General features: G+C 45.9%; 1 protein-coding gene across 1 annotated transcript in view; it reads right to left on the bottom strand.

Annotated features, from left to right (window-relative positions):
- The window catches only part of DSCAM (DS cell adhesion molecule), a 691,848-nt gene that overhangs the window by 9,061 nt on the left and 668,551 nt on the right, over window positions 1–14,236 (bottom strand). The window contains exons 31-32 of the mRNA XM_066259344.1: window positions 7,692–7,889; window positions 5,900–6,202 (exon numbers count right to left, since the gene is read on the bottom strand). Of these exons, the coding sequence (XP_066115441.1) occupies window positions 5,900–6,202; window positions 7,692–7,889 (501 nt within the window). The remainder of the gene's footprint in view (window positions 1–5,899; window positions 6,203–7,691; window positions 7,890–14,236) is intronic.

The raw sequence follows: 14,236 nt of genomic DNA, 5'->3' as shown, positions 1-14,236 counted from the left end.
ACAAAAGAAACACAGACTTGGGGATGAGAAGACACACAGCAGCTGGACTAGATCAGCAAGCACCTGCAGAGGTTAGTGGGCACAGGCGCTGTGACCAGTGCAGAAAGGAGAGGAAGGTTAGTGGGCACAAGTGCTGTGACCAGTGCAGGATAAGGAGGAGGTGGCTGAAAAAGTTAAGTGGGCTTAGAGTTCCAGGCTTGGGACTCTTCAGAACAAACCTTCCCATCACTTTATGTGTCCCAGGGACATCAGACTAAAATTACAGCTGGATTCGTAAGAACATCAAATTGCAAACACACATGAGAGAGATTTGGTTGACTAGCAGGGAGCCCAGGGTGAGCACATTCCAATATTTAGGTCCACCCAGAGCAGAGAGTGAAGAGCACTATGTGAGGTTAATGGCCCCAGGATCTTTTAACTTTAATTTATTGGGCACTTGAAAGATGGTACGTTTGGCAGCTCAGAATAAACCTTTGCTCTCAAGGTCATTGCTGTCTCCAAACCTTTATCTTCTTTCTTCCCTCTGGACCACTGATCCCTAAGATCTCTGCCTGGCTCTCTCTCTCCTATCCATTATTTAGATCTCAGCTCATGTCTCATGTCTCCAAGCTTTCCCTGACCATCCTTTTCAAAGTACCCCCTTGCTGACTTTGTACTATCCCGATTGTCTTCTCTCCCCAGCACTTACCACGATCTGCAACTGTTCATTTACTTCGTTAGTGTGTGTCTCCCCCGGGGATGTACGCACCTTCAAAGCAGTGTCAATGGGATGCTGTCTACTGTTGTATCCCTAGTTCCTGAAGCAGGGCTGGTTACTGAGTGGGCACTCACCCACTGCTGGAGGAAGCGAAGGAAATAAAGGAAGCAAAGGAAGTGGAGGGGCTGAGAGGGCAGGAGCAGGGCCGTCACTAGAAGGCTGGAGGCCAGGGCAACATTGTGTATGTGAGTGTGTGCTTGCGCATGGTGTCTGAGTGTATATATATGGGTGTACAAGCATGCACACACGTGTATGTACGTGTGCATGGCACATGTGTAGGTATCAAAGCTACTCACATTTGGAAGGAGACCCTTTCCACAGTTCTCAGAGTAACATTCATGATAGAAGTTTCAAAATTGAATTTTACAGATGCGTAAAACATAAGAGGAGAATGCAAGCCTGAGTCCGGGGGCTCCAGCTGCCCGACGCAAAGAAGGACAAGAAGGAGGGAACACACTTGTGTGATGCTTGAGTTAAGAAGTGGGTGCTGCTCCAGTTGGTCTGCCAGGAGCAGAGCTCAAGTCCTCAGGGGTGAGGGAGAGGTGGGTAGGGCGAGATCGGGAGGGGGCTATTTGGCAGTGAAGATTTCTGGAATCTAATTTTGATTCAACAGCCCACATGTCTTGGGGGACAGTGTCAGGATCACACTGAAAACTGAGAACGAGGAGGCCAGCCACAGTCAGAGGGTGTGACCTAGTTTAGAGGTCACTTATCTTCAGGTAAAAGCCCATCTGTCACTTTGCATACTCTTCTTTTTGGTTGAGCACAAACACCCAGGAGAGAGTGTGAGAGCTTGGATGGTTGGTTCCTAAAATTAAAATCCTCAAACCACTTCATCTAACTGGTTATTCAGAGAACCAACAAGCCAGCAGCAGGCTGGCCATTTCCACCTGGAAGAGGTCAACTGCTTTCATCATGGAACCGCTGACGAGTACACACCCACAGCTGGGGTCCTGGGATGTGACAGCTGAGCTCCAAGGGGCGGGTGCTTCCCCTGCTGCTTGCAGGGCCAAGCCATATTAGGTTGCATATCTGAACTTGATTTAAGTAGCTCTGTGCAGTGACATCTCTTGATGGCATGGAGTAAACATCATGAATAAAGAAGCAGTCATCCAAGAACCTTAGAAACTGGCTCAAGATGCTACCTGAAACCAAGACTCAAGACTGTAATCAGAGTCTTGGCCACCATCTTGACCAAGAGGAAAGAAACTGTTGACCCTTCCAGCTGTTCCTCTGAGGAATAGAAAGTTTGGTTTGTTTGCTTTATTTTATTTTTTCTTTTCTTTAGAAAGATGGGAACAGCATCTCTTATTGAAGAAAACAGAACAATTACACACCTGGCATTTTGTTTAAAATACACAAGTCCTAAAAATGCAGCAAACTTAAAATTCAGGTATTACTAAACACCTACCGCTAGATCCTGCTGTCTGCCTCAGGCGTGAGTGGCCCGCATTTCATGGGGAGCGCCCCCTTGTCTGAGGAAGATATTTCCTTTTGACTTGTTAAGAGCAAGGACAGAAAATAAATTACTTTGCTTAAATTTAGACTAGAAGATGATATGCCCTTAAATGTCCTCTGGTATTTTGCTAATAATTCCTAATGATGGTCACATTTTAACCAACTGGCCTGCCTTACCATTGTCACAACTCTGATATATTCATTCGCTCAGTAAAGTTTATCAGGCACCTACTATATGCCAGACACAGTGTCAGGGGTGTATATTCAATCACTAAATCGTTTAAATGTGTTTCTGGAACAGTCAGCCAGCTGCCAGATATCTGCTAGACACCAGGAGAGATATACAGGACATGTTTCCTGTCTTCCTGAAGCCACACTTCGGCCAAGTTCATTTAACTTGATCCTCATTGGTAGAGTTTAGAAGCTTGGTATTTTAAATGGAAAAAAAAGGAAGATAATCAAAATAGAGAAACTGACTGAGAGAAGAAAGATATCCAGAGGTTTGAAGACTGCCCAGAGACACATACTGACTGACCACCACCTGGAACCACATGGAAACATAGGCATACAGTTCAAGAAACTGCTAATTCTGACACAGCTCCTTGTTGGCAGGATAATAAGTTGTGACCTTGGGTTCTGTGCCCACTGTGAAATTTAGGGGTATCATAAAGGAGTAACAGAAAGGCTTCCGAAGGATACAAGTTTTTTTTTTTTTTTTTTCTAAAAAGCCTATCAAATGCTAACACTATAGTCATCTGGAGTGGACAAAAGAAAGTTTGTGAACTTCAGGATGCTCACTGATTTAAAACATTATTCACACCTAATGTGATACAGTCATTTTAGCTGAAAGAGTCTATTAAGGTGACAGGACCTTACATAGCTGCAATCTTTTCATTGCGCTGATGGAACCAGGCAACAATGGCATGAGAAAGGTTTACACATTCTTTCACTATCAACCCAACCATAGGAACCAGTCATCAGAATGAAACTCAAGCCTTTACTTATTTTAAGGCTGCCCCCAACAGGACAGTCCCGTAACCAGGGGCTCATCCGTGAAGGGGAGATGGTGGCCATGGACCTTAGATGGAAGCATATTATACTTAACTGGGGGATACACAGGTGAGGTGGATACCTCCTGGGACAGCAATAGCCACTGAAGGAAAATGAACAAAAGGAGGAAAGAGGAAGAGAGCCAGCGCATGTGACGATCTCCAAATGAGCCAGCAGCTGGAGTCACTGGGAATTCTAACAACAATGTCAATAGGCAGCAAACAGAGACAACTGCTCACTGCCCTACCTGCGTACGCGACATCCGTCTTACACAAGCCCAGTAAAAGAGGCACCACTGTCTATAACCACAGAGCCAGCTCAGACTGCTCCTGTCCTGTTTCTAACAACCGGGAACCAAAGTGTAAACCTTGGATACACCACTCAAGAGTCACACTTGTAAACCCTTAACTCCCCCACTCCCTCCCCAGAACCAAAGGACCAAGACTGGACCAAAACCTGCACATGGGGAACCCTTTCAAGAAGCAAAGGGCCTGCTGCCCAGGAAGATTCAGTGCTGAGTCCTCCTAAATCTTGCTCTGAACCCTGGATCCGGGAGACAGAGTTGGACCTTGCCTCCCATCGCCTTGCCATTCAGCCTTGGAATCAGAGCTTTTTCTTTTCTCCAAAGCTGGTGCCATTGTACTGGCGTCTATGTGCCTAGGACGGTGAGCTCTTGCTGGGTAAGGAGGACAACGTTTCTCCATTTTATAGATGCAGTAACTGAGGCCCAGCAAGGCTGGGAACGTGCCCACGGGCATGCTTTTTCTTCTTCTGTCTTCCTCACCCTCAGGCTGGAGGGCCACAGACAGTCCTGGCCTTTGTCTTACATTTCCCTGCATGTGCCTGGCACATAAATGTCAACAAAATCCTTGAAATAAAAATGACCAGAAATAACAGCTCATTGTCTCCCTGAGGAGGTAGCCAGAATGAAAATAAATGAAGCCATCCCTCTTTATTGTCGGCCGGTATGGATCTTTCACTGTTTGGAAGATTAGTTGCTAGATAGGCAATTCTTATTTTATATATTTTTATGCATTTATAAGGCTCATTTCAGCTGGGCCTGATACCATAAAGCCCAAACGAATTGCAGCAATTTAAAAGAGGAGATAAAATTTTGAAATAGAGCCTGCACCATGGTTCAGGACAGGGGAGAAAGAGAAAGAAAACTGGACTCAACCAGAAGCGATGGACCCTACAGGCATTTACAGGTCCCTATTTCAAGAAGAAAAAAAAGTGACTTTTCAGAGAATAACTACCACTGGCTGCCTGGGTTTGAATTCAGTCTGAAGATATGATTTATTTGCCCTGCATAATGCTTTGCAAACATCTGAGCAGACACTTAAAAACAAAATGTGTGCCCATATAAAAACTCACTCACATAAAGTCCCCATTTTCACTTGGGATCAGTTGGTGGGGACTTGCTAGGGTCATGCTGCTCTAGACATGTCCCATCATTCCCTTTTCCCCTGCCCTATCATCTCTTCACTCATTTATATGGCCCGCCAGCCCCTGCAGGCCTTTGCCTTTGCAGCTCCATTCACAAACTCAGACCACTCTTCCAGGCTCGAGGCAAAGGCGGAACATAAGTGGATGGAACATCAATCAGCCAGTTACTGTCATGCTGAGTGACTCAGTTAAAACCATCCCAGATGGCCCTGGCCGATTGGCTCAGTGGTAGAGCGTCGGCCTGGCGTGCAGAAGTCCTGGGTTCGATTCCCGGCCAGGGCACACAGGAGAGGCGTCCATCTGCTTCTCCACCCCTCCCCCTCTCCTTCCTCTCTGTCTCTCTCTTCCCCTCCCGCAGCCGAGGCTCCATTGGAGCAAAGATGGCCTGGGCGCTGGGGATGGCTCCTCGGCCTCTGCCCCAGGCGCTAGAGTGGCTCTGGTCACGACAGAGCATCACCTCCTGGTGGGCAGAGTGTCACCCTCTGGTGGGCATGCTGGGTGGATCCCGGTCGGGCACATGCGGGAGTCTGTCTGACTGTCTATCCCCGTTTCCAGCTTCAGAAAAATACAAAAAACAAAACAAAACAACAAAAAAAAACCCATCCCAGATGCTGGTGCATTGGAGGAACTCTCTCCTTTGAAGCCCCCAGGAAAGCAGTTTTAAAACCCAGCCCTGTATGTGTGATGCTCCTCCCATTAAGTGGTGGTTGGGGGGGAAATCTCCCTCTCTGGAGTCTTGGCTCCTTGAACAATAGAATATGCAGAAGTGACATGTCACTTGCCAGCCCCAGTCTTAAAAAATTGGCCATTGTTATTATCTGTCTCTCAGCACACTGGCTCTTAGAACAGTGTCACTATGATATGAGGAAGCCCAAAACATTTTGTGATGGAGAAACCTACATAGGGCAGATGTGCCTAGTGCCATCTCTCCAGGGGACAGAGCTACTTTGGAGGGGGCTCCTCCAGTCCCCAGTAAACCTCCCCATTGAAGCACTGAGCAAATTTCAGACTCGCAAACAAGTAAGTGGTTGTTGTTGTTGTAAGGCAATAGCTTTGGCATGGTTCACTGTGCTGTAGTCAGTAAACAGAAGACCTAGTCTCAACACCAAGAGGGCTCAAGGCAGACGGGTGTGACTCGGGAAAGAGGAACCTCCCTGAACAACTGCGCACACACGTGTCTTCTCTCACCTGGCCGATGTGCCTTTGGAACCGCCATGTTCATCACTCGTCCTCCATCCTGAGGTTTGGGGGGAGACGCAGTGAACCTGCAGATCCCCGATTCTGAAGGAGTGCTGGAGGTCAGACTGTCTGTGTATTCATTTGTCCCTGCCGTCAACTGTTCGGATGATGTGTCCGAGATGAAGCACTCGGTGATGGTGAACTTGGCGTGCCTCAATTGCTCTTCCATCTTGGCGTGCTCGTAGGCCCTGGCCAGTTCTTCATATGTGGAGGAGGCACTTTCTGTGGAGACCATGCTGCTTCGAGCTCGATCTGTGCCGTGAAGCAGAGAGAACATGGAGGGTGAGTTACCACTCTTGGTTTGCACAGGCCGCTGGCCCTCTATGGCGTGTGCCTATTTATCCCAGGTCACAGCACAACCCAGCAGAGGTCCTGTGTCTTTGTCTGCCAGCTTCATAAGCCTCAGCAAAGGGGGCTCAGTCTCCCAGCCTGGGACATTACCACCAATCAGGAATGCATCCCACTTCAAAAATTCCGCTTTTCATGAAAACAATTGGGAATGCACATAAATGACCTGCAGGGTCCCCTCCCTACTCATTTGTCCAAATTGATCTGTAACATAGAGACTCTGTAATGGGCATGAATGACTGTGGCTGGGAGGCTCAGCTCTTCCAGCCTTGGTGGGCAAGGCCAGGGAGACCTGAAGGGTGTTAGATACAGAGCTGTGACTTTGCAAGGAAATAGGTCACTAGGCAGAATGGGACTTGTGCTTTGTATCTGCTGCCCCTCTCCCCCTTATGGGGACTAGAAAACCATCAGGACTGAAAGGGGTGTGTCTGGTCAGACAATTCTCTGCAGTTTAAGCCCATGAGTTTCAGAGTTCTATAGTTGCCTCTGTGGAACTCTGAGACTCTTCTAAGAGAAATAACAGCCATAAAAATAAAGGTATATTGCCTGACCAGGCAGTGGCGCAGTGGACCCAAGGTCGCTGGCTCAAGCAAAGGGTTACTCAGTCTGCTGAAGGCCCGCGGTCAAGGCACATATGAGAAAGCAATCAATGAACAACTAAGGTGTTGCAATGAAAACCTGATGATTGATGCTTCTCATCTCTCTCTTCATTCCTGTCTGTCCCTGTCTATCCCTCTCTCTGACTCTCCCTCTGTCTCAAATAAATAAATAAATATATAAGTTAAAAAATTAAATAAATAAAGTTATACACTGACACTCCACCCTGGGAACACTATTTTTTGCAGTATATTATCCAGAACAAAAGAAAGTGAGTCTTAAAATTTCCTGCAGCTATTAGGTTTAGATGATTTTTTTTTTTAATTTAAGATGGGGGCGGGGTAGGCAATCCAGTGCTATTTTTAGGCCCTGTCTTCTCTCAGAAGCACAATCTTGGTGGTGGATGGCAGAGACTAGATAACTTACCTTATAATCAACCCCTGCTTAGTTGTCAAATGGCTCACCCTAAAGGGTGTTCTGAACTTGTCATGTAATGTCAAGTGCAGTGTCTTAATCTCGGAGAGGGTAATGGGTAAGACACCCTCAGAGTGTGATCGGAAATTGCTGCAATTGTGTGGGTGGAATGGTAAAAGTATCGGTTCCTGTCAGCAGGGTGGGCATGGCAAGCGGAATACAGCACAGACCTGAGATTTGGGACACCTAAAAACTAGGTGCCTGGTGACTGTGTGCTGAGAAGTCGCTGACCCCTGGATGTCGGCAAGGCTGTACAGTGTACTGGTGTCTGTCAGATAAAAGCCCTAACCTTGGGGTTGAGGAGCAGGTGGGCAGGCCCTACCTGTGTCTTGTGAGGGACTGACGCTGTAGCTGTCACTCTCCTTGTCCATTGATCCTGTAGCCCTGGGCGTTGGCAACCTCCAGTCTGTGGTGAGGGTGTGTGCTGAAATGGTGGGGTGGGGTCTGTTGAGGGTCCACTGGCTGGCGTACCGGTTTCTTGCTGTGGGTCCAGCCTTGGCGTTCCTTCTGGTGGTGGGATCTGTGAAGAATCAATAACAATGTTTGTCTTAGTCTTTAGAGCTGTGTGGTCTGCTGTGCTAAAGGTGTTGAGTGTGGTGCTCCTGACTTAGCTCTATGACCCACCCTGTGGGGCTCATGCTGGCAGGAAGCCCTCCCTGACTACCCCTGTCCAAAGTATTAATTTCCTTTCCTCCATGGCCTGATACAATCATGTGATTCTTAAGTATGTGAGCAAGCCCTGTAAGAAAAGGAACATTAGAATTGGACTCAGTTTTTACAGATTTGATCCCTGCTTTTGTCTCTTAATATTAAGTTTCACGACCTGATGTGTATCACTTAAACTTCCTGAGAACCACCCTACCATCTTCCATCATACAAGGGGCCTCAGCCAAACATGCTCTAATGTGGCTTCCTTTCTACAATTTTCCTACCTTCCGGTGTTGTTATGGATTGAATTGTGTCCTCCTAAAAGATTTGATCTTATCTGGAAATAGGATCACTGCAGATAGGTATAATTAGTTAAGATGAGGTCACACTGGAGTAGAGTGGGCCCTTAATCCAACATGACTGGTGTCCTTATAAGAAGAGAAGACAGACACAGGAGGGGAGAAGGCCATGGGATGATGGAGGCAGAGACTGGAGTGATATTGCTGTAAACCAACAAACATCAAAGATTGTCAGCAACCTTTAGAAACTAGGAAGAAATGAGAAAGAATCCACCCTTATGGGTTTCAGAGAGAGCATGCTGCTGTTGACATCTTGACTTTGAACTTCTGAACTCCGGAACTGTGAGACAATAATTTCTGGTCTAACCCATCCAGTTTGTGGTTCATTGTGGCAGCAACCCCAGGAAACTCACATGGCCGTCTCCCATAGTATTGTTTTCTCATATTGACTTACTGCCTTGCCATTAATTTCAAGTCCCCGGAGTAGAGGGACAATACCATTTTGTCCAAACACTCTCTTAGACCTTTGTATCTGGTAGCTTAACTGATCAATGAAATTGCCGGGACTTTGACAAAGACTTGAATATTCAATGTGGATATTCAGTGGTTAATGAGGGTCTGGATGTCACTGTCTACCATCTTCCAAAGCACATGGGTTTGTGTATATATATGGGCTGCCGTCACATGGGTTTCATTTTCTCTAAACCCAGAGACAAAGGCAACAAGTCAGTGGGGTAGACTGAGTTCCTTGCTCAACTCTGGTGAACTAAGGAAAAGATGCCCTAGCAGCACAAACTGTTGGACACCGGGGGGGGGGGGGGCATGCTTTGCCTTTTTTGGAATCCCATGGAAAAGTGGAGAGGCTCAGTTATCTGCAATGGTTTTTCTGGGGCTCCAGCCTGAAGGTGGCATGAGATGTGCATGGACCTCTTCCACCTTTGAATTCCCTGCTTCTCCAAGAGAAATGTTACTCAGTTATCTTTAAAATGGTCCGGCCACAGCTAAACACAGCAGTCTAGCCTCACTGCTCACCACTAATAAAGCAATTTCAAAGGCACAGAACTGAGAGGGCCAAGCTGCAGTGTGATTCTACCAGCTGTTTATGTGCTCCTATGGGCCTGGATGCCTGTCCAGGGTAGGGGCTGGGTGTTCATCCTTGGGTCCCTTGGTAGAGCTCACCCTGGCACACATAAGTCTTTGCATGAATACATATTGTCCAGGTCACTTTATGGATGAAGCAATAGAAGCTCAGAGAGAAGGGACACAGCTATTAAGTGATGAAAATGGAGCCCAAGATTTTACCTTCTGATTTAGAGAGTACATATTACTTGACCACACATGTTCTTATCCTGCACATCTAAACGTACTATTATAGTGTCTGTGTGATGGTGGTTCATTTATAATTTCTTGTTAGGTCATGCCAGGTGGACATCTGAAAGTGTTGAGATGACTTTCTTTTTAAATGGAGGATTTTCATCTTTGTAAGTTTCTAGTTATTGGAGTGAACCTAATCCATCATTCTATAATGCTGGAGAGAAGCATTAAGATGCCAGCCAAATCAATATATTTTAAGACTTCCTGGGTCATTAATATGCTCTGTCATGGCTCATATTCTCTGGGGCATTGATTTTAGGATGCATTTCATCCCTTACTTGCAAAATTTCATGGAATACTTTATTGAAAGACTTTTTTTTTTTGCCTTGATTAGAATGTAAGTTATGGTAGAGTGCCAAGCTCTCTGGACAGCAAGGAATGAATGATAATTGTGTTTCTCCCCCAAAATGTTAGGAGATAGGTTCTCAAAGAAATGGAAAAAACAGTCTCCTGGGTAGCAGGCTAAATGTCTTCCAGGCAATATCGACTTGATAAGTGGAGCTTAAATAAGTAGAGCTTGTTGTTTAAATGCTAATGAATCTTTTCCAGAAAATTACCCAATCTCTTACATAAATTTTGAGGGTTCTCATTCTTCTTCTTGAAGTTTCTTGCAACTATGGCTGAGGATGAGGTTTATTCCTGGTATGGATGCTTCTGGGGGAGGGGGTCAGCTTGATAGTCCCATTTCAAGGACACAATGTCCTCCACCCCCCTAAAACCCTTACCTGCATTTCCTCCCATCAAGCCCACCTGCCAATGATGGGGCAGAGTGTTCCACACCCCAGCCCCTTTTCTCACTGAGATCGCCCTATGTGGAAAGTGCCATGGTCAACAAGCCCCTGTCAGCTTCTAGTCAAAGCCAGAACTCCTTTCAAATTTATTTGAGTCATTATTCTGTTTTTTTTTTCTAGGTGAGGACAGCCTGCTAGTGGCCTGATAATGCCAGAAATATAGGTCATAACATTATTTTCCTTGAACCACAGTCTGCAGTTCCATTCTGCTCTGGGCAAAATTATCTTCATAGATAGAATACTGGGGGTAGTTGACACATTTAAAAAAAATCAGGTTTTTGGAGCTGATTTTTACCTGAATTGAACCTTTCTGTCTGATAGCTCCTGAGATTGCAGCTAAAATAAAAATTTTACTCGGATTCCACATGGTCTCTTCCTTTGTGGATTTTACTAGCTAATCTATTAACCAAATACATGTTGGGATTTACTGCCCCTGCACAGAGGGTATTTTATTTGACTCCTCAACATTGTATTATAAATACAACTTAGTGATGAGGTACCATGCTTGTTCAACAGTGAACTCATTAGAGGATAAGTGATGTAAATAACTCTTGGCCTTTTAGCATCGGATCTGGATCTGAATTAAGCTTCTGCCCATTGACTCACATGATTCTAATGATCCTGAATTTGAGATAAGAGAGCATTTTATAGATAACAGGGTTATAAAACATGTCATGTGAACTATGATCACAGTATTAATCCGTTTTTATTCCCTGCTATTGTAGATGCCTAGGTCTCAGGACTTTGTGATGAATTCCTCAGTTGTCTCAGAGAGAAGATGGAATTGCAGAACTGAACCATTCCTGTCCATTAATGAAGAAATATTCATCCCTGGATCATTATACGCTGAATGCTCCTCACCCACATCCAGCATTTTTTCTGCAGGGCTCTGTCTACTACAGTTTTGGGCGATAAAGTGTACATCCTTTTTAAAGTCTCAAAAAAAAAAAAAAGATTCAACCCATGTTGTAAAGTCTTCTCGCTTAATAGATATTGGGCTCTACTGGTCCCTGGAGGTCCCTTCAGGGACACTATCTCTACTTAAAGGCAACATGGAGGGGCTGAGCATAGGGGCTTTGCAACCAGGTACCCTAAGCCTGATGTAGTGTTACGACTTGCTGTCCGTGAGCTCATCCAGTGATGCTCCCATGTCCCTCACCTCTGAGGCTGGGGTGATAACATCACCCACCTGCAGAGCCTTTGTGAGATGTGGTGAGATCAGCGTGTTAGGGTGCTGTGGGCACAAGGGAGGACTCAGTAAATCTCGGGGCCCAGCCCATGGCCCCTGAGTGACAAACACTAGGCCAGGATGGAGGACGTCCTGGTTAATGGGAAGATGGTGGCAGGACATTTGGCAGGTTGACCAGGATGACTCAAAAGTTCCTTTGAGAGGGTTTTACGGAAAAAAACCCCACAACTCATTCACATACTAAAATGAGATGCCTGTGGGGCAGAAGGAGGTCACTAGTAGAGCTGGTGGGGACAGGGGCTGTGCCTTGTGCACCTCCCAGCCCTACCCTGTGCACGTAGGGCGCTGGCTCAGTGCTCCTTGCACGAATATATGATGAACAAATGGATGAATTCAGGTAAATATGAAATCAAAACAAAACAAAACCCAGGTCAGAACTAGGATTCATCATTTTACATGTGTTTGTAACATTGTACATTTTGTAAGTAAAAGAGCTGATTTAAGTTCCAGGTAAAAATCTCATTGGTAAGTCTCTGTCAAGTGTGCTGGAGGATTGTGTCCATATTAAAAGGGACATTTCTAACTAGGGGAGGAGATAAAGGCATTCAGCCCATTAATGTTTCAGGAAATGGAGAACAGAAAGGGAAAGAACAGATTGCCCAAGTCCTGTTTAAAATACTAACTGTGCTTTCTTTTCCATCCCTTTTACTCTGACCTCAGAACGGGTCAGTATTTCAATGTATTTGCTGAATGTCTACTGCATGGGAACCTGTGGCTGGCACTGGGGATGTGGATATGAGGAGAGCCGGACCCTCGGTGGCCGTAACCCACATGACAGACAGGAGAAGAAAGGTGGCTGTGGTCACAGCCAAGGCATGTTTCATAGGTTGAAAGAGATAAACAGCAAACTGTGCAATTTCTCCAATTCTAGTAAATATTTGTTGCAACTCTATGGCAGACTGATAAAATGCTTAGAAACGCAACTGCCAGGATGCTGTCACATTCTAGTGTGCAAACAAAATGTCTTAGATGCTCTTCTTAAAAACAAAAATTCCTACAATGGCAACACAGCCCTGCTGTAACCAGAATAGAGTGATAATGTCCTTTGTAATTGAGGAACTAGCTATGAATGAATCTCTGCAAATATACCTGATGGCAGGGACAAGAGCCTGCTCCAGGGGCTTGAGGTGACACAGCTGTCACAGCTGGGCAGAGGTGACAGGCTCTGTGGTACAAGAAGCAACCAGAGAATTGGGCTTCAGAAAGTGAAGGGCTTCAGACTCCTGGGGTAATTCTCTGGGGGGCCAAGCACCCACCACCTCTACTTATAAACAAAAAAGAAATGCTCTTAGCCCCTCCCTCACAATGTGGTTTTAGGGAGAATATTTAAAGAAAAATGATCCCAAAGATTTTTTTACTAATAGATAATGTTCTGCAGACACTAAATGAAAAACTCAATTTTTGTTTTGAACTAGAAACTGACACCTGAATTTGAGTAGATTTGCTTAATGTTTGTCAACATTATTAAATGACGTTCATCGCAGAGGGAAGAAGCATCATTCTCTAGCTGCAGTGTTTCCATGGGACTTGACCCTCCAGGGAAACTCCCCACTGTGCTCAGAGTGAAATGCAAATGAATGATGCTGGCCTAGGGGCCTTCTGAGACCAGGCCAGCCATTTCTCTGGCTCCTTCCTTACTGCCTCCCCTGTCACTCAATGTATATTGGTGCCACTTCTGTCCCTAGCATGCCTCAGGAGCTTTTTTCCCTGCTCCCCTTGCCTGGCAGGCTGGCTCCCAGTGGTGAACCAGGCTGTGGTTCACACCATCGCAATAGAGATCTTCCCAAAGACGCCCCCTGAAGTCTCCTCTCCCCTGCTGACTCACTGTCACATTATTCTGTTCTATTTTTCCTAGAACATATTGATACATGAAAAATGCATTAAGCCCTTGTTGAATGTCCAACTTCCTCCACTAGAATGAAATGAACGTCTTTCTATGTCTCACTCATGATGTGCCCACCATGCCTGCGCACTGGGCCCTCTGTAAAGTAGCACCTCAATAGCTATTGTTGAGTCTGAAGGAATGAATTCATAAAAGCTCCCAAACATGTTTACAACTTTATAGACACGAGAGACCTGGCCAGGCCCCTCCCGTGTGCCACCTCTGCCACCCCCTTCTCACTCATTATGGCGTTTGCTTTGACTCAGGTTCAGGTCTCCGTGGATGTTCGGAATGTCATCAGATCAACTTTCTCATTACTCTGGGGCCGGTCCTGCAGTGGGGAGGGTCTCCAATGCTTTTGTTTTACTGCCTCTTCTCCCACCTCGACCATTTACCACTAGCCTTGGTGCTTTCTTTGTTGATCAAACAATGGAAGGGAGATGAAAAATAAATGTTGGTTTTTTCCCCCCTTGGCAGGTAGAACTGAGGTGCTGTGGGCATGGCATGCTGGAGGGACCCTGCATTCCTGCGCTGACACTTCGGGAGTGTTTCTCAATGACCAGGGAGGGGTCCAGACCAGCCACATCAGAATCACCCAGAAGGGCAGCTACAGTGCAGATTCCT

Source organism: Saccopteryx bilineata, chromosome 2, assembly GCF_036850765.1.
Source record: "Saccopteryx bilineata isolate mSacBil1 chromosome 2, mSacBil1_pri_phased_curated, whole genome shotgun sequence".
Classification (NCBI taxonomy): Eukaryota; Metazoa; Chordata; class Mammalia; order Chiroptera; family Emballonuridae; genus Saccopteryx; species Saccopteryx bilineata.
The sequence above is the reverse complement of the archived record's forward strand: the minus strand, read 5'-3'. Positions and strand labels throughout refer to the sequence as shown.